General features: G+C 46.0%; 1 protein-coding gene across 1 annotated transcript in view; it reads left to right on the forward strand.

Annotated features, from left to right (window-relative positions):
- The first annotated feature begins 239 nt into the window (after positions 1–239).
- LOC119953876 (lysophosphatidylserine lipase ABHD12-like) overlaps positions 240–20,689 on the forward strand; it is a 53,798-nt gene continuing 33,348 nt past the window's right edge. The window contains exons 1-5 of the mRNA XM_038778489.1: positions 240–408; positions 11,742–11,869; positions 15,236–15,338; positions 20,080–20,199; positions 20,349–20,379. Coding sequence (XP_038634417.1) covers positions 323–408; positions 11,742–11,869; positions 15,236–15,338; positions 20,080–20,199; positions 20,349–20,379 — 468 coding nt within the window. The 5' untranslated portion in view covers positions 240–322. The remainder of the gene's footprint in view (positions 409–11,741; positions 11,870–15,235; positions 15,339–20,079; positions 20,200–20,348; positions 20,380–20,689) is intronic.

Genomic DNA, 20,689 nt, shown 5'->3' on the forward strand with positions numbered 1-20,689 from the left:
CTCTGTGGGACAGGGCTTGGATTGCAGCCGGGGCGGGGGCCAGGGTTCCAGAAGTGGGCCAGAATTCGGTGGGCGGGGCCCGGACCAGCAAGGGGCGGGGCCTGAATAAGATAGGTGTAGCCTGGGCACCGGGGAGCAAGGGGCGGGCCTGAACTCGGTGGGCGGGACTGAGTCTCCAGCAAGGGGCGGGGCCTGAATTTTGTGGGCGGGGCCCAGTCTCCAGCAAGGGGCGGGGCCTGAATTCGGTGGACGGGGCCTGAATTCGGTGGGCGGGGCCCGGTCTCCAGCAAGGGGCGGGGTAGCGGTTGTTGAGGCCTCTGCCATGATTGAATCTCGAGCTCTATCTCTTTCCAGGTGGCGTTTCCTTTGGATTGAGTTCATGAATTTGGTCATGTTTGTATTCACCAGGTCAGTTCAACAGCGGGTGACGGACTGCACCACACCTTAAAGCAGCCTCTGGATCGCATCTATGAAACCCCAGTTTATCTGCTGTTTGCAGGCCTCCGTATGAGGGGAGGGAGATTAGAAGTCACTGATTTTCGGGACATTGTCCCTCCGCTTGATTGTTTCCATCTCTGTTATTCCTGGGATTTTATCTTGGTCTGGGAAAACCCTCCCTGTGCACTTACCCTGTTGCAATGTGTACAGCTGACCCATGTGTGAAGCAAATCTTTCCTTTTTCACACGGGTCAGGTTCACAGTTTGCTTGAAGAATATGGGTGCAGAGGTCGGCTGGTTAGAAGGCCAGCCTTGTTTCTCCATGCACCTGCCAACAGAGCTCCTAATAGAGTTTACTGCTTGCCTCACAACGGCAGGGACGCGGGTTTGATTCCCGCCTTCAGTGACTAGAGTTTGCACATTCTCCTCCTGTCTGTGTGGATTCCCTCTGGGTGCTATGGTTTCCTCTCATAGTCCAAAGATGTGCAGGTTAGATGGATTTGCCATGCTAAATTGCTCCTTTGGGAAGACTTCCGATGGCGGCCATGGAGTGAGCAGTTGCACATTTGGTAGCTCCCACTCAAAGTGGATTTTTTTGGACCTTTCCCCATTCGGAGGGTGCAGGTTCGGATGGAAAAAGGTGCAGGAGTTTCGGGAGAAAGTGAAACTCCATTGGCGTGGTTTGTGGATGGATCAACAGACTAGAAGTGGGTTGAGAAGAAGGGAGCTGGAGGAGCAAGAGAATCTTTGTGTTCCACAAGTCAAGATGGCGGAGGGTAAAGTGCCTGTCCTGCCTGCCCAGTGGTCAATGGAGCAGGTGATGGACTTCTTCAATGAGAGGTTCAGCCAGCAGAGAAAGGAAGCCCAGGAGGACCTAGCCAGGGTGGTAGAGCTGCTTAAAGCAGGGGTTGATTGTGTGGAGCAGAAGCTGGAGTCCCAGGACCAGGCAATCTAGAAAGTGGAGGAGATGATTTGGGGAGCACAAGGAGCAGCTCACCTCGTTGGTGGCCGAGATGGGGTGATGTGGGAGACCCAAAACTGGCTGAAGGGGAAGATGAGGGATCTGGAGAACTGCTCTAGAAGACAAAACTTGTGGATCATGGGGATTGAGGGAACCGCTGCCGGCATGTATGTGGCCAAGATGTTGGAAACGTTGATGGGGAGGGGGTCTTCGACCGGCCCCTGGAGGTCAACCGAACACATAGGACGCTGATGAAGAGATCACAGGTGGGCGAGCTGCCGAGTGTGATGGTGGTGCGGTTGTACCATTTCCTGGACAAGGAAAAGATTCTGCGATGGGTGAGGCAGACGAGGAGGTGCACCTGGGAAGGGAACAAGCCGAGTTGTGGGTGTACCAGGGCCTAGGCGCAGAGCTGGCGAAGAGGAGGGCTGGGTTTAACCAGGTCAAGGCTTCCCTCTTCAAGAAAAGGGTGAAGTTGGGTGACTTTCCAGAATCGGGAATATTATTTTGGTACGTCAGAGGAGGCAAGGGAATTTTTGAGGGTCAATAGATTGGCAGGACAAGGAAGACATTGAACTTGTGAGGTGGTGGTTTCTGGTGGTGGTTGCTGGAGAGCTTTTTCTCCTTTTAAATATTTTGTTGGTCTTGGTGGCGGTGTGCTTGGGGAGCATCAAGGGTGAATGCACCTTTTTTTCTGTTTCTTGAGGGAGTGCAAATGGGGGGGGGGGGGAATCAGTGGGGGGGATCAGTGGGGGGGTAGGAGGCTTGGAGGTCTTTGGTGGCGGCTAGCTGGGTGGGATAGTTAACGGGCACAGTGGAGTCTGGTCAGGTGGTTGGTGTAGGGGCGAGGGATGGGGTTGTTGCTTTACTGGGGCAGGGGGGTTGAGGGGTGGGTGTTGACAAGGTGTGGCGCAGTTGGAAAGGGAGTGATGATGGTGGACATCTGAGGGTGGGCCTGGGGGCGGTCGCGTGATATGTGCCCAAAAAAGGATATGGTTGATCGGCAGGGGAGGGGGTGGGAGCCCTATGATCGATGATCACATGGAAAGTGAGGGGGCTGAATGGGCCGGTCAAACGGTCACGTGTGTTTGTGCACCTGAGGAGTCTGAAGGCGGACATGGCTTTTTTGTAAGAAACGCATTTAAAAATTGGGGATCAGACAAGACTGAGGAAAGGATGGGTGGGGCAGATGTTTCATTTTGGACTGGATATGAAGATGAGAGGGGTGGGACGGGTGGCGGTGCTGATAAATGGGTGAGTGGCATTCGAAGTGGTGAACATTATGGCAGATTTGGGGGAGGTGCGTGAGAGGCTGGAAAGGTTGCCGGTGGTTTTGGTAAATGCTTATGCCACAAACTGGGACGATGTGGAGCATATGAGGTGGGTGCTTGGGATGAATCCTGACCTGGACTCGCACTGAGGGGGAGCGCCTGCAGTGGAGGCTGGATGTGAGGTTGTTGGCAGATGAGGAGGTGTGCGAACAGGTGAGGGCTGCCATCTGGGGATATGTGGAAATCGACTATATGGGGGAGGACATGGCCGCCACACTGTGAGAGGCATTCAAGGCAGTGGTTGGAGGTGGGGGGGGGGGGGGGGGAGGAGTTTATTTTGATTTGGGTACACTGGGAAAAGGTGGAACGAGCAGAGATGGCAAGGCTGGTGGAAGAGATTCTGAGGGTGGATAGGAGGTACTCAGAAACACCGGAGGCAGGCTTGGAGAGGCAGAGGCTCCAGATGGAGTTTGGGCTGGTGTCTATGGGGAAGGCAGTAGGGCAGTTGCGGAGAGCCAGGGAGACAATGTACGTGTACGGGAAGAAAGCGAGCAGGATGTTGGCCCACCAAATTGGGAAGCAGGAGGCTGCAAGGGAGATTGGAAGAGTGAAGGACGGGGCGGGAAGGGTGTTACGTGATCCGGTGGGGGTGTTCGAGGAGTTTTATAGGAAGCTATATAGTTGAAACCCCCCCCGGCCCCGGCCGGGAAGGGGGATGTGGCGCTTCCTGGGTGGGTTGGAGTTTCCCACGGTGGATGAGGACCTGGTTGAAGGACTGGGGGCCCCATTGGGTTGAGGGAGGTGATGGAGAATATGGGCACAATGCAGGCAGGGTAGACTCTTGGCCAGGACAGGTTCCCGGTGGAGTTTTATAAAAGGTTTGGGGGGATCTGGAGCCACTGCTGGTGAGGACATATGATTAGTAATGAGGATATTGCTTGTGTCCATTTCTCTGATAATGAAGAAAGATAAGAATCGGAGCAGTGTGGATCTTACCGTCTGAAATCGTTGTTAAACATGGACGCCAAGTTGCTGGCGAAGGTGGCTTCGCGAATGGAGGACTGTGTCCCGGAGGTCAAACGTGAAGATCAGAGTTTGTGAAGGGGAGGCAGTTGAGGGCAGATCAAATGTGAGGAGGATACTCAACGTGATTATGATGCCTTTAGAGGGGCAGGAAGTGGAAGTGGCAGCGGCGATGGATGAGGAGAAGACTTTTGACTGGGTGGAGTGGGAATATCTGTGGGAGGTGCTGGGTTCGGGCGTGGGTTTGTGAATTGGGTCCGCTTGCTGCATAAGGCACCGGTAGCAAGTGTGCGAATGAACCAGGTGAGCTTGGGATATTCCAGGTTGCACTGTGGGACAAGGCAGGGTGCCTGCTCTCCCCATTGCTTTTTGTCTTGACAATAGAGCTAATAGCAATGGCGCTTAAAGGATCAAGGGGTTGGAAAGAGATTATGCGGGGCGGGGGTTAAGCATAGGGTTGTACTGTATGCAGAAGACCTGTAGCTATATATTTCGGAGTCATTGAGGGCATTGGTGGAATTATGTGGATTTTGGAGGACTTCTGATAGTCCTCTTCTGATAGACTTTCTGATACTAGCTGAACATGGGAAAGAACTAGGTGTTCCCAATTGAGGGAAGGAGCGGAGGTTGGGGGAGCTGCCGTTCAAGTGGTGGGGGTGTGTTTCAGGTACGTGGGTATTCGGGTGGAATGGGGTTGGGCGCAGCTGCATAAGTTAAATATGGCTTGGTTGGTGGAGCAGATAAAGGGTGATTTTAAGAGGTGGGATGTGCTTCCATTGTCATTGGCGGGACGAGTGCAGATAGTAGAGATGACAGGTGCTGCCAAGGTTCTTGTTTGTATTTCAGAACCTCACGATCTTCATTCCGAAGTCATTTTTTAAAAGGTCACTGCGTTGATCTCGGGGCTTGTGTGGGCAGGGAATACCCTGCGGGTCAAGGGAATGTTTTGGAACAGGGCGAGGAGGGGGAGGGTTGGTGTTGCCGAACATAATGAATTACTACTGGGTGGCTAACATCGCTATGGTTAGGAAATGGGTAGTGGGGGAGGGGTTAGTTTGGGGGCAGATGGAGACGGCTTCTTGCAGGGGATTGGGCACTGTTGACAGCGCCTCTGCCGTTCTCGCCGATCAAGTACTCAGCGAGCCGAGTGGTGGAGCTGGCCTTCAGGGTATGGGGGTAGTGAAGGCAGCACTTGAGACTTGGGTACCTCGGTATGGGAACCGATTTTTGATAACCATAGGGGAGACTAGATGTGAGGTTTTGGGGTGGTGGCTGGTGGGCATTGAGCAATTTGGGGATATGTTCGTAGGGGGCAGTTTTGAGAGCTTCGAGAACTTGGAGGTGAATACGTTGACTTGAGTAGGGTGATCATTGCTCGGCACAACATCGAGGGCCGAAGGGCCTGTTCTGTGCTGTACTGTTCTATGTTCTATGTTCTATATGAGGCGCCCAGAATCATAACCGGGTGAAGCGCCATTTTTGAAAAGTAGAGAAAAAGAGGGCTAAAGGCAGGATGCCGCCGGGAGAAGCGCTGAGGTATATGCCGCACGCTAATTGGTTACAACCGGGACTATTAATTAATATACTATGCGGCCCTTTAAAATTGTGAATTTCTGAATGTGGCCCTTGCACGGAAAAGTTTGCCCACCCCTGGCCTAGTGGGAATGGTTTTAGATACTTACAGGGATTTCGTGAGGAGGGATATGCCGTCCTATCCCGGGCTGCTGCCCTTGGGGCTGCAGGATAAGGTGTTGCCGAGGGAGTGAGTAGGGGAGGGGAGGTCTATAAGGAGCTGATGGACTGGGAGGGAGCCCTGATAGGAGATGTGAAACGGAAGGGGATGGAGCAGCTGGGGGGAAGGGCGGGGGTGGAGGTGGAAGCCGGGACGTGGGAGGAGGCTCTAAGGAAAGTGAATGTGTCCTCGTTGTGTGCAAGGCTCAGTCTTATTCAGTTCATAGTAGTTCACAGGACGCATATGATGGTGGTGAGGATGAGTAGGTTCTTTGAGGGAGTGGAGGATAGGTATGGACGGTGCGTGGGAAGGTCCATGAACCATGTCCACATGTTTTGGCCTTGCCTGAAACTTAGGGGGTTCTGGCAGGGGTTCGTGGACGTTATGTCAGAGGTGTTGGGGGTAAAGGTGGGTACGAGTCTAGAGGTAGCAATACTTGAAGTGTCAGGAGACCCGGGAGTCCAGGGGGCGGGAGTGGCCTATGCCTCCCTGATCTGATAGCCCAGAGACGGATTTTGCTAGGGTGGAGGGACTTGGAGCCGCCAAAAGCAGGGGTGTTAGTGAGTGACTTGGCGGAATACCTGAGGTTAGAAAAAATCAAGGTTCGCATTGAGAGGGTTGGTTGATGGGTTCGCCTGGAGGTGAATGCTGTTCATTGATTTCTTTAAGAAGGATTGAGGTGTCAGCAGAGGGGAAAGTGGGGGGAGGTGATTGGGAGTGGGGGTGGATGAGGGGGTTAAAATGGAGAACGCAGGACGGGAGGAGAGTGGGGGGGTGCTGGTGATTTATTATGTTGTACAATTTCATTTCTGCTCTTATTTGTTGTGTTTATTGTTTATGTAAATGCCTTAATAAAATATTTTTCAAAAGAAATTGCTCCTTCAGATCCAAAGATGTGCAGGTTAGATGGATTGCCGTGATCGAGGTTAGGAGGATAGGACGGCGGAGTGGGCCTAGGTAGAGTTCTCTTTCGGAGGGTCGGTGCAGACGATGGGCAAATGGCCTCCTTCTGCACTGTAGGGATTCTATGAAACACCCATGCATCACCATGGCACATCTACTACCCCCATTCATTCCCTATTGCCACTTAACCCAGCAAGCCATATGTGCATTCATCAGGGGCCATGCAATAACAATGGGAATTATTTTAAAATCATTGGAAAAACATTAAACCTCTAACAATCGAAGGAAACCCTGAATATAAACACACTATCATGGATACAAATATCCCGGGGAAAAAATCCTTTTAAGTGCCTATTAGATTTGTTGTAGTCTGTTGCAAACACAGAACATTTTGGCCAGAATTCTCTTTGTTGGGATTCTCTTTTCCTGCTGGCATTACACCCCAGCCTGCAGGTTTCCTGGTGGCATGAGGTGGCTTCAATGGGAACTCCCATTGACAAGTGGCGGGAAGAGAGAACCCTGCTGCCAGCGAAAGGCACGCTGCTGAGAAACATGCCACTGGGGGACAGGGAAATCTCGCCCTTTGTTACATCGCCTCTCTGTTGGAGAGGCTTAAGTAAAGTCTGTTCAATGATGGTTGCCTACAGCTGAGCATGTCTTATTCAGAAAGATGATGCTGAGGCTGGGATGAAATTTTCTTCTACATTCTCTTTGTGGGCTGAAAAACTGATGCATTTTTGGCACTCCTAAAATTGATTTTGAGGAAGTTTGAGAAATTTGAAAGATTGTGCCGTGCGCACATGGTAACATATACACAGTGAGTCAGTATAGAATGTAATTGAAATAAATAACACTGATAATCTATTTGTGGGAGAATTCAACCCGAACAAGGAGGGCTGGTATAATTACAACTTAGGAGACAATCTTGATCTACAATTTCTATGAGGTTTACGAGTCATTATTCTGCCAAGGTTTAGAGAAATAGTTGGATTAACTTCATTATATATAAGCAGTAGCAATAAGCTTTTTTTGGTTTCCAGAGGTAGCTAGAGATATTGAAGAGTTGCTCAACTTGACTTCATCCTTGCTCAGGAATATTGCAAACTCTTCCGAGTTAAACTGAATGATTATCTGACACCAATCCATAGATTGCAAACCAATTTCTCAACGCCTCAATCATTTTGCTATTGCATTATTGGACATAAGGTCAACATTTAATTACTTACTATAACTATTGTTATGGGCCAAGGTTTAGAAACTCCAAAGTATATTATGGAGTTCACCTGACCTATAACGTTTTGTTGAATTTGGCTAGGAAAGGGGCAAAAACGTTTACTTGATGTGTGATTCAACAGTCTTACTAGACACTTTAATCAAAATAAGCTTTATATTAAAAACTTAGTTAACATTTATATAAACACACAGCAAGAATTTTACCAATTACAAACATAAATAACCCACAGCTACATTAATCTATTTGTACCACTTAATGCATTCCCTCTTAACTGTTTCAATTCAAAAACAAAATCCTATAAATCAAAAACCCCTTTTCAAGGGCCTGGGTTAGCACTCTGCATTCTCATTTGAATGAGACTGGCTTTCCCTGAGATTCTGACCCTGTCTCACCAGCAGGTTTAGAAAACTATATCTTTTAAGTTAACAAAACAACTACAATCAATGGGTATTTACTGGAACAGATATTTAAAATGAAAATAGAGAGAGACAGGCCAAAACACTTCTTTCTCCTGTCTTAAGTCCACAGCAGTCAAATCTGAAAGCGAAGGTAAAACTCGTAGCAACAGCTCAGCTCCGCCCATGCAATCACATCACTGAAGCCACGTGATAAGCCATAAACCTTTCTTAAAGGGACACTCGCATGACACTATCGATTAAAGCAAAATGTTCTTTTCACTTTAAAGAAATCGACATGTACTCGTTCCCACAGTTTTCTTTTGTGTGACCATGGAATAAAAAGATTGGTTCGATAACAAGTTGTAAAGTATGTGAAGAAAATTCTTACATATTTCTGAGGTTGACTGTGGTATTCTGCAAAGCAGCATTGTGGGGACTGTGTGTGTGTGACTAATTTAATTAAGCTGGGGACATCCAAAGGGCTAGGTGTGAAAGGCAGGTGATTGAACTGAAGAGGACTGAGTTGGATGTTAGCCACAACATGTGTCAAAATTTGCATTAGGAGATAAGTGATGATTTGGGTTTTTAGCCATTGAATTTTAAAGGGAGGTAAGGAGTTTACAACTTTAGAAAAGATAAAAAACAAATAAGGTAAAGTTATTAGATTTTATTTATGTGTAAGTGGTGGCTATAGGGAAATCAAAGAAGATATTGGGGTAAATTAGTTGGTCTCCTCCTCCCCCCCCCCCCCCCCCACCACCATCTAGAAGGTGGGACGGCCAATTTGACAGACTGTTTAAAGGTCTGTTAACCCTGGGGCCAGGTGCCACTGAAAAATCCTACTCATTATTTCCTGGGATAGGTACATTTCAAAGAAGGATAAGGACAATGGAAAAGATGAAAGAGAAAAAATATATTTAAAGAGGGGTTGGAAGCTGTATTCTGTGGCTGTCTAAGATCTGAAGAGAGTGTTCTGTGTTGGGACAGAACTGTGAAGAAGTGAAGTGAGCAGCCTTCAGCCACCCCTAGTTGTCGCAGAAAGGAAGGTTTTGCTTTAAAGTTTGAATTTCTAATCCGAGTGAGAGAGACAGAAACCTGTAAAATACCTCCCTTGTATCAACAGTGAGTTGTGCCTCTTGGTACTATTACTAGAATTTTATAGATTACGTATCTCTAAGGACTGTTGCCTAAAGGGTTGTTTATTTGTGAGTTTAACCAGTAAGAATCCTTTGGGGAAATGTTCTATAAGACTCGTTAACTGTGTAAACATAATCTTGTGTGCTTTAGTTTTCTATTATAATTAGATGTTTAAAATCTCCAAAAATGTTACTGAAATTTGTGGCTCCTGACTTCATTATATGTACTTTTTCATGATAAAATGCAACTGGAAAATAGTTGTAAACACTTGTTAAGTTTCCTTTTCTTGTGATTTGGCTCACACGTCATTTACCACCTGCTGATCATAACAAGTGTATCTCAGAATGAGAAATTATGTACCTCCCCACCTAGATGAAAACTCAGCCCCTGGTATCTGGTCTCAGGAACCAACCCCACGGTCTGATGTGTGTTCACCTTTAAAAAAAAAAGTCCATTTTACTGAATGTGGGCATCGCTGGTTAGATCAGCATTTTTTGCCGATTTCCTACCTGCCCTTGAAGGTAGTAGTGAGCTGCCTTCTTGAACCACGGCAGTCTCTGAGGTGTAGATACACCCACAGTGCTGTAAGGAAGGAAGATCCAGGATTTTGACCTAACGACAGTGAAGGAATGGCAATATATTTCCAAGACAGGATGGTAAGTGTTTTGAAGGGAATTCTCCAGGTGGTGATGTTCCCAGGTATCTATTACCCTTGTCCTTCCAGATGGTAGCGATCATGGGTTTGGAAAATGCTGCCTGTCCATTATATCTTCAATAACCACCATACGTGTAATTGCTAATCTACCTGGAATGGGTGATAACTCCTGCAACCACCCCAAGTCTCTGATAATCTGACCGACTGCCCACTCTCCCGAGTTACTAGTCGGTGTGTGTAACACCCTTGGTCACCAGGCCTATCATACCAAACAAACCTGATAATACATCTGTAATAGCTTTGATAACCAGGCTCTATTTCTGTCACGTCCACAGCAATCAGCACCTGCGCCTTTCATATTTTTGTTAACCAGGCAGGGTGCATACATTGCTTGTGCAACAGTCCTCTTCGCATATACACTGAGGGCATTGAATCTCTTTCTTCACCTCTCCAACGCCTTTACTGCTGTTAGACTGTTGTCCAATGTACAGATGTGCAGTCCTGGATCAGCTGCAATTTCCTCTGATTAAGCAGTGAGATAACTGAAAACCCCCACCCTTATCCCTTTTAAAAAAAATACATTTAGAGTATCCAATACTTTTTTTTTCAATTAAGGGGAAATTTGGCATGGCCAATTCACTTACCCTGCATATCTTTTTGGGTTGTGGGGGTGAGACCCACGAGACACGGGGAGAATGGGCAAACTCCACACGGAAAGTGACCCGGGGCCGGGATTGAACCCGGGTTCTCAGCACCATGAGGCAGCATTGCTAACCAGAATGCCAACGTGCCGCCCTCCCTTATCCCCTTTTTGACCACTGTCTTAGATTGACCAGACTATTTACAACCTCAGAAGTCTATGAATCCCCGAACTGAGCTTTCAACTCTCTCTCCACCCATTAAAAGACCGTTGACTTCGATCACAGTAACATTATCTGCCACCAACAGAATTATGAAATCTTGCTGTTAAAGAATGTTAGGTTCAAATGTTTTAATTATGCTAAGAAGTTGTGTGTTGTTTGCAAATACCAGTTTTAGCCTGTTGAAAAATATTGTTTGCCTCAAACATCAATTGCAGGTGGTGTGAACAGATATTGTGCCTGTAGTTGAATTTCAGTGAAGCATCATGGTGTACAATGTACACTTGAAATGTGAAAAGAAAACCTAGTAACAGAGCCCTTCCAAATCTGCATTGTGACCAGAGAGAACACTTTGCACTGCATAACATGAGGATAAAGATCTTGGGTTACAGTCTAATAATAATAATAATTTTTATTATTGTCACAAGCAGGCTTACATTAACACTGCAATGAAGTTGCTGTGAAAAGCCTCGAGTCGCCACATTCCGGCGCCTGTTCAGGTACACTGAGGGACAATTCAGAATGTCCAATTCACCTAACAGCATGTCTTTCGGGACTTGTGGGAGGAACAGTCTATCACTGGTGTTAACAGTACAGTGTGCGAGTAGTGTGCAACAATAGTGTGAGCAACTTTTAAAAACTTTAAAAAAAAATTTAGAGTACCCAATTCATTTTTTCCAATTAAGAGGCAATTTAGCGTGGCCAATCCACCGAGCCTGCACGTTTTTGGGTTGTGGGGGCGAAAGCCACGCAAACACGGAGAATGTGCAAACTCCACACGGACAGTGACCCAGAGCTGGGATCGAAACGGGGACCTCAGCGCGTTGAGGCCGCAGTGCTAGCCCACTGCACCACCGTGCTGCCCTAGTGTGAGCAACTCAAGTGATTTTTATTAATAAATATACACCCACTGATAACATTGCAAAATGTGATTTATGCACAGAGTTTTTCTGAAAGCTGAAATATAATGGAGGTATCAAAACATTCCTGCTCATTTCTTTTCTAAAGGTAGGATGTAGGTGTTTACATTTTGAAATTTGCATTAATGAGCAGTTTATTTAAAAATGAATGTAATACAATTCCAAAAAAACAATGCTGTTGCTCACATAAGGATTTATTTTTAAAACAGGATGGTTCAAAATCGTGTCTCTGAACTGAAGTTGATTTTTTTAACGCTCGTCATTATTTATGTGACCATACCGATTGCCTTCAAAATGTGCCCAATTATAGTGACAAAAATGATTTATCTTAATTTTTGTAAGTATAAATTTAATGAATATGTATTGCCTGTTTACATGATCAAATAAGTACATTATTTAGTTTTTCAGATTCCTTTCCTGAATGCATTGATACAAAACTTGCATTTCAAAAGTGCCCTGAATGTAGAAATATGTCCCAAGGTGAAATGTGTAAGGGACTGGAGGGGGACATGGAGGGATTTAAACATGAGAATGAGATTTTTAAAATATTTGGGAACCTGGGAGGCAGAGTAGGAACGACAAGGACAGGAATGGCAGGACAGGTTTTAAAAAGGCTGAAAGTAAATTTATTGTTGAGAACGGGCAGTATTTGTTCTGGAGCTGGGTAATCATTTTGAGGTGCAGACCATTATTATAAGAACCAATTAATATTTGGACGTGTCGTATATGAAAGTTTTCACACAAATGGTAGCAGAAATTTGGAATTTTCACCTCAAAAGGCAGTGGATGCTAGGACAGTTGGAGCTCTTGAAAATAAGATGAACAGATTTCTGTTAGTTAAGGGTATTAAGTGATGTGGACCTAATGCTGGTAAATGGACATAAGTTATGTCAGTCATTATCCAGTTGAAAGGTGTATCAGATTCAAAGAGCTAAATGGCTCACTCTTCCATGATTCGTATTGAAATAGCTAAGTGCGATGAATATATAAGACTTTCAGACGTATTGCATTATAAGTACTTGGTGCAGTAAGGGTTAAAAGCCTCGGTTAGTGTCTACATGACTGCTGCAGCAGTGTTTTTAAAGAATCCCGGTTTGAAAGGTTTTGGGAGCCAGAGGTGCAAATAAGGCATCGTAAAAGCTTGGGCTAATGTAGTTTTGGTTGGATTGAGAGGGTTCCATGTGGAGTTCATTAGATACATTGTGCGCGATTCTCCGGCTGCGCCTGCCTGGCGAGCGAACATTCCTGCCCAAGGCCATTGGACCTTTACATGGTCCGCGCCCCGCCCTTGGTGATCTTGCGGCAGGCAGGATGGAAGAATCCAGCCCATTGTGTTTCAACTTTGTAAGAGGATGTGATTAATGGGAGGAGCTAAGGTACCAGGTGTTTTGCAGAAAAGCCATTTAGTTGAGTTTTAGATTGGAATGTGAGCAGAAGTCAAGCATCTGCTCTCACTGTAATTCAGTTATAAAGATATGCCTGTAGACAGATTAGCAGTTTCTTTCCAAGCAGTTCAGAATTATGTAGCTGGAAGATGAGCTGAAACATGCTGAGAAGCAGCTTCTGAAGAAATACAGCTAGAGTTTCTGCATTGTTCTGGCAAGATGGAGGTCTATCTCTTATAACAGTCTCAAAGTAAAGTATCCAGATTTCTCTGTACAGCAGGTATTGCTGAGTGCTAACTATGTTTAAAAGAGCTGAAATGGCTTTGTTGTTTTGAGTAGGAATAAAGATAGCAGTTAAGGGTTAGGGTGTCACTTTATTGATTAGCATAGTTTGTGGGGTAATTGTAAACTATTTTCCTGTGTGATGTTCAACATATTTTAATACTGTGTTAATAATAACGTTTGTTTTAATATACCATATCTCTCTATTTGGGTGGAATCGTTCCCGGAATGGATTACCCTTTCCTCAGTCATACAAAATTAAAACAAAATATTGAGGTTTCTGTCCAGTATCCTAGCCACTGTTGGGATCTGGTCCAGGATCGTAATATAAGGGTGACGTTGTAAGATCTAGAGCAGGGCTTTGCAAAAATTTCCAGCCACAGAACCTTTTTGACCTTCCAGGAGGACTGAAGGAACTCCTGAGAAACTTTCTTATTGTATTGAAAAAAATGATTATTATTGCGCAACAGGTATAAACATGAAAAAACTAATTTGAAAGATATTTCTATGTCTTATATGTGTACATTTATTGTAATAAACCAGTTTTTTGTTATTCAACAAATACTTCCAAGACTTTCCTTTTTGTCATTTTTAATGGGAGGTCCCACTCACTAACCCTCACTCACCCACCACTTGGGCCACCTTGGTCCTGGCTCCTGTTGGGGCTCCCCTGGCCCCAGATACTCTAGCGCTTACTATCATTAGAGAAACAAGTTATGAGTGAACACTAGAAAAAAAATTAGCATTTCAATCCTGAAGGGAAGTAAATGAGAGTCCTACTTAAGATGAAAGGTTAATCTGGATCGTTACTTCAAATTTATCAATTCCTTCACTGTATGTGAACATTGCTGGCTAGGCCAGCATTTATTGCCCATCCCCAATTGCCCTGAGAAAGTTGTGGTGAGCCACCACCATTTACCATTGCAGTCCATGTGATGTAGGTAGACCCACCGTGCTTTCAGGGAGGGAGTTCCAGGATTTTGACGCTGTGACAGTGAACGATCGGCGATATAGATACAAGTCAGGATGGTGTATGGCTTGGAGAGATGGTGATGTTCCCATGCAACTGCTGCCCTTATCCTTCTCGGTGGTAATATTTGCAAGTTTGGAAGGTGCTGTCAAAAGAGCCTTGGTCAATTGCTTGCAGTGCATCTTGTAGATGATACACATTGGTGCTACTGTGCATTGATGATAGTGGGAGCGAATGTTTAAGGTGGTGGATGGGGTGCCAACCAAGCGGGCTGTTTTGTCTTAGATGGTGTCGAGCTTCTTGAGCGTTATTGGACCTGCACTGATTCAGGCAAGTGGAGAAAATTCCATCCTACCTCTGACTTGTGCTTTGTAGATCATGGATCAGGAGGTGAGTTACTTGCCACAGAATTCCCAGCACCTGTCCTCTTGTAGCCACAGTATTTTTTATGAAACTCTAATTCTGTCTGGCAGCATCTGTGTAGAGGGAAACAGAATAAAACCATGTTTACTTTGCCTAACAACATACCTTAACCTCAGTTTCAGTGTAGGAACAGTTGCTCAGTTTGAATTTTCCTGTTTGTCCACATCGGACCTGAGTGATAAAGGAACAGGGCTGAAGTTTGCTATTCATTTCAGAAGGCCTGAAGACACACAGCCACATGAAATCCTTAGTAGAACAGTTTACTTTACTTTTGAATCCAGAACTCAGAAGTGAAAACACGTATTGTACTATCCAAGCCTATTGCACGACATTTAAAAACATTGAACGAGGAAAGGTAATTAGATCCACCAAAGTAACTTTCTTCCACAGACCATACAAAATCCATCCTGTCACAGATTTTACCGGTTTATATGACTGTATCCATTTTCTCTCAGGAGTATAATTCCTGAAAATAATTACGTGAAAATTCAGCTTTCAGAATACCAATTCATCTTACCATTGTATGCTAGTGATGAGGAAAATATCAATATTGCTACTTATGAAGCTGATTAGAGGGTTACTGAAGAAAGTGGCATATCCAAACTTTTACATTGTCATTGAGATTTTATTTTTTCTATTACAGTGCATAAGCCATTTAGTGATTTTAATCAGCCTACAAACTATTTGCTGAACCACACTCTAAATTTATATCTCACTCCCGAAGAAGGAATTACAGTCGGGGTTTGGTAAGTTCCAAACACTGAAATCTCACAGAAAAATCTAATAGATCTGTGTATTTATCAAACAAAGTCACCTTGTCCTTGAGGGCCAAGAAATAAACCATGTATTTCTTGTTTGCCATAGAATATTGTTTAAATTACACAAGAATTTGCATTTGTGTAGCGCTTAATTCATTGTCCTTAGAAATGCGTTTACTTTGAAGTGTATGGATTCTTGTTACATAGGCAAATGTGGTAGATGTTTTCACATAGAACTGTCTAAGAAACATTGGGAAGAGTGATCTACTAGTCTGATTTTGATGCTGTTAGTTTAGGGAAGAATGTTACCAAAACAAGGATAACTTTCTGCTCTTCCTCAATAGTGATTTGCAATCTTTAGTGTCTATTGGAAATCTAATCAAATGAAAGCTGCTTTCTGAAATTAAATCGCGGCTGATTTAACCTTGGAGGCAACAGCATTTGTTTGTATGGGTTCGGAATTTTAAAAAAAATTTAGAGTACCCAATTCATTTTTCCGATGAAGGGGCAATTTAGCGTGGCCAATCCATCTACCCTGCACATCTTTGGGTTGTGGGGGCGGAACCCATGCAAACACGGGGAGAATGTGCAAACTCCACATGGACAGTGACCCAGGGCCGAGATCAAACATGGGACCTCGGTGCCGTGAGGCAAAAGTGCTAACCACTACGCCACTGTGTTGCCCCTGTATGGGTTTGGAATTTGATCAAAAAGTCACTTCCCATGACTCTCAGGGGGTCGGCAGAGGGCGAGGGATTATGAGGGGACATGGCGAGCATCGGGTGTCACTCTATGCCGATGACCTCTTGCTGTATGTTTCGGATCCGTTGGATAAGATAGCACCACTGGGGAGTTTTGGAGGGTTCTCGGGATACAAGCTGAATGTAGGGAGAAGCTAGGTATTCCTAGTGAATGAACTGGCACAGCGGGCTAATTTAGGGGAGCTGCCATTTACAGTAGCGAGGGATAGGTTTAAGTATTTGGTGATTCAGGTAGTGAGGGAATGGACGGGGCTCCATAAGTGGAACTTAACAAAGCTGGTGGAGGAGGCTAGGGAGGATCTTAAGAACTGGGATACATTGCACTTAATGCAAGAGGGGAGGGTCCAAGTGGTGAAAATGAATAATCTGCCGAGGTTCTTGTTTATCTTTCAAGTTCTCCCGATCTTTATCCAAAGGCCTTTTTTCAGAAAGTGGACATGATAATTTCTGACTTTGTATGGGCGGGAATGTGCCAAGAGTAGGGAGAACCCTGAAACTGAGGCAGCAGAGGGGAGGGGGTTGGCGTAGCCAAATTTGCTTCATTATTATTGGGCGGCGAATGTGGACAAGGTGCGGCAGTGGGGGGAAGGAGAAGGGTAGAATGGGTTAAGATGGTAGAGGAATCTTGTAAGGGGTCTAGTTTGAAGGCTATGGGAACGGCAGCGTTACCAATGGCTCCGAGTAGATATTCCAGGAGCCCGGTGGTAAAGTCGAGGGTGAAGATATGGGCTGGGTTTCTCCGAGCCTGCACCGGGTCAGAGAATCGCCGGTGACACGGTAAATTCCCGCCATGCCGCTCCGACGCTAGGATGCGATTCTCCGGCGACTGGAGAATTGGCGGCAATCGTGCCCGCGTGGTCGACGCGGCGCTGGTCGGGGGCCGCTGAAAAAGGCCCCCGCGGTGATTCTTCACGGTCGACCGGCCGAATTCCCGCCGGGTTCCGACGAATCCCACCGGCTTGGTTCCAACCTGGTACCACCCGGCGGGAGCTCGGACCCGTGGTCCTGATGGAGGGGGCGGGGAGATCTGACTCGTGGGGGGGGGGCGTGGGTCTCCAGGGCGTCCAGGCCCGCAATCGGGGGCTACCGATCGGCGGGCGGCTGCGATCTGCACGGGGCCTACTTCCTGGCGCAGAGACGGCCAATATGCGCATATGCCGGCGTGGAGATGGCCGTTGCATGCATGCGTGGACCCACGCCAGCCATGCATGGCCGCGTTTTGGCGCCGGAGCTGCATGTGGCACTCCGGTGCCGTGCTGGCCCCCTGAGGACCGCTGCAGGAGGCCCGTTGATGCCGGCGTAGACCACTCCGCTGTTTATACCGGAGTCAACACTGGAATCAGTTGAGGAGGCATTTTAGGGTGGAAGGGATGTCGGTGCTAACGTCGCTGTGCGAGAATCATGGGTTCGAGCCGGGGGGGGGGGGTGGTGGAATGTAAAGTGTATAGAGGAAGTGGGGGGAAGGGGGGCAGGTCAAGGTGAGGGATCTGTATTTGGAGGAAGGGTTCGCCACTCTGGAGGAGCTAAGGGAGAGGGTAGAGCTGCCGCGGGGCAGAGAGTTCAGGTATCTGCAGGTTAGGGACTTTGTGCAAAAGGTCTGGAGGAGGTTCCTCGGTTGCCAGGATACACCCTGCTGGAGCGACTGCTGCTTCCAGATGTGGAAGCAGAGGAAAGAATTGGGGATATATACAAGTGGCTGGGGGAGCGGGTGGTAAAGGAGAAATGGTAAGCGGAGTTGGGAGGGGAGATCAATTGCGGAATATGGGGCGAGGCACTGCTTGGGTAAACGGGACCTCCTCTTGTGCAAGGATGAGCCTGATACAGTTTAAGTTGGTACACAGTGTGCTTTTGACGAGGGTGAGAATGAGTGGTTTCTTTCAGGGGGTAGCAGATGAGTGTGAGAAGTGTGGGCGGGGGCCAGCGAATCATGCGCACATGTTTTGGAGTTGCAAAAAATTGGGAAGATTCTGGACAGGAGTGTTTGCGGTCTTAGCCAGGATAGCAGAGGAGGAGGTGGATCCAGACCCTTTGGTGGCTATATTTTGGGTTTCAGAGAAGCCGGAGCTAATGGTGTTGCTCGTTCTGGGTGAGTGTGCTTTACACTCAATTTGGCTCTGTTTCGTTCCTTAGCTTTAGAGCCGCCAGGTATCGTTAAGATACCGTCACAAGTTTCAAGTTCAAGTTCAAGCCAATAACTCCATACACCAGTTAGTAAGTTCAAACAAGACACGTTTATTATAATACAGTTATCTACTAATCATGCATATAAAACTACAAGACTAGGCTAATCCTACCACTAACAGGCCAAATACTTATCTGGATAAGGGGACTGCCGGATCAGGATCAATGGCCTCTTGCTCTGCACTGGGTCCGCAGGCTTCCAGTAGTTATGGACTAAAGGGGGTCAGGAGTGTCTACTCTCGTAGCGTGCGTTGTATGACACTTACGTGATGGCGGCTGCTGTCCAGGCCTCCACTTCTCAAGGTTCTTCGAGAGCTGCTAAGATGTTCTGCTGGGAGGGCCGGCTGAGAGAGCTGGTCAAGGAGAGGCTGGCAGAGAGAGAGAGCTGGGGTCGGGGTCTCTGACTTATACCTCTCCCAGGGTCTCGCGCCCACCTGGGCGGACCCTCTATACACTCGCAATTGATTGGGTCTCTTCCCAATCGATTGATTTGAATTTCCCCAATAACGGGGCAGTCCCTCGATCACTGGGTGGTTCTTGGGGCTTATTGTTTTGGACTTCTCTTGGCGCCGCAAAGTCTGGCCTTCTATTCAATGTAGCGATTTGAGTTAACTTGTTTCCATTGTACCTGGGAATCACCCGGTATCGCCTCATTAGTATGCTAACTTGTTTTCTTTCACAGTGCTGTCTGGTTTCTGCAGCAGTCAGAATACACAAGCGCTTTTGCAAGCTGCTTGCTTTTGCAACATGTCCATTTTCCCTGCATTCTTTGTAATCTTCCATTTTGTGTTGGGCAGTGGCCACCCCAGGTGGCTACATTGGAGAGGATGAAGGCCAATGCCTTGGCCTTGGCCTCTCTGATTGCACGGCGGCGAATTTTACTGGAGTGGCGGTCGGCATCGCCACTGGGGGTAGCAGCTTGGTTGGATGACCTGTATGACTTCCTGCAATTAGAGAAGATGAAGTATGAGTTAAGGGGCTCTTCAGGGGCATTTGAGGAAAGGTGGTGGATGTTTGTTAACATGTTTGAGGGGCTGTTCATCGTGGGGGAGGGGCGCTTAAAAAGGGGAAAAATCTGTAGACTGTATAGTTGATTGTTGGGAAGTATGTTTCCCGGGGTGTTTATTCGCTGCAACCTGTTTTGATACTTGTTTGCAATAAAATACATTTTAAAAAAAAGTTAATTCCCTAAATTGTTGTTAATTCCAACACCTAAAAACATGATCTGGTTATTTATTTCACCATGCTATGTGTAAATCAGCTGCCACATTTCAAACTGTTACAACAATGACTACACTTTGAAAGGACGTCATTGGCTGTAAAGCAACTTGGGAAATTCGGAGGTGTAAAAAGTTCTATATATATACTTTCATTCAATCTCCCTTTCCCTCTTTCCTACTGATCCCAGTGTAGTTTGAATGTCTATAATGGCATCTCTGATAATTCAACAGTCCTCGTTGCTTCAAGGTTCCATCCTTGACTCCCTCTTACTCATTGTATTGCTTCTGATGGTGCTATCTTATCCCAGGTGTACAAGGTAGATGTCCTCCCAACTCTTTTGTATGGCTCAGAAACTTGGGTTCTCCGAAAGAGCATCCTACCTAGGCCCACTCCCGTAATCCATCCTAACCTTTTGGACACTAAGGGGCAATTTACCATGGAGCACCCGGTGGAAACCTGAGAATAGTTATGTCCATCAAACAAACATTTCTCTGGTATGTTAAATATTTTATTTTTAGCAGAGTTAGATATTTTTCCTTCGGTGTGAATTGGACTCACTTTTCTAGGTTTACAATACCAGACAAGAGATGGCAGGAAGCTAGCGGAAAGGACCAGCAGTGGTATGAAGCCGCACTGGGAGATGATAATCCAATAATAATTTATCTTCATGGGAATGGAGGCAGTAGGTGATGTCATTTTTAAATGCAGAAATTATTATTTAATAATTAGAATATCACCTGAATCTGTTATCACATTCACTAGTATTTAATAGACATATTAGTGTTTTCAGTTATATTTCTGTGTCCTGATTAAACACTTTGTTGATTAAATTTAGAGCTGTCGGACACAGAGTTGAACTGATAAAGGTAAAAAATACATCATCAGTGCATATTTTCCTAGGCTCTGTATCAACTCTAGAAAAATACTTATGCCTGTTTTTCCCATGCAATTCATACTTTTAACCTTCATAGTTGCCTTGTTTATAACGACTATTTTGTAGATCTGTACATCTTATATAAAATATTGAGATATTTATTGAGAATATTTAACGAGGATTTGTTTAACTTAATAGCTATAATACTAGAAAGAGAGACTCTTCATGCTTCAGGGAATCTAGAACTGTACTTTCAAACTCTCAATTTCCCTGCCTTTGGCCTAAAATTCACTGCAATAATT

Source organism: Scyliorhinus canicula, chromosome 2 (assembly GCF_902713615.1).
Source record: "Scyliorhinus canicula chromosome 2, sScyCan1.1, whole genome shotgun sequence".
In the NCBI taxonomy this organism is placed as follows: Eukaryota; Metazoa; Chordata; class Chondrichthyes; order Carcharhiniformes; family Scyliorhinidae; genus Scyliorhinus; species Scyliorhinus canicula.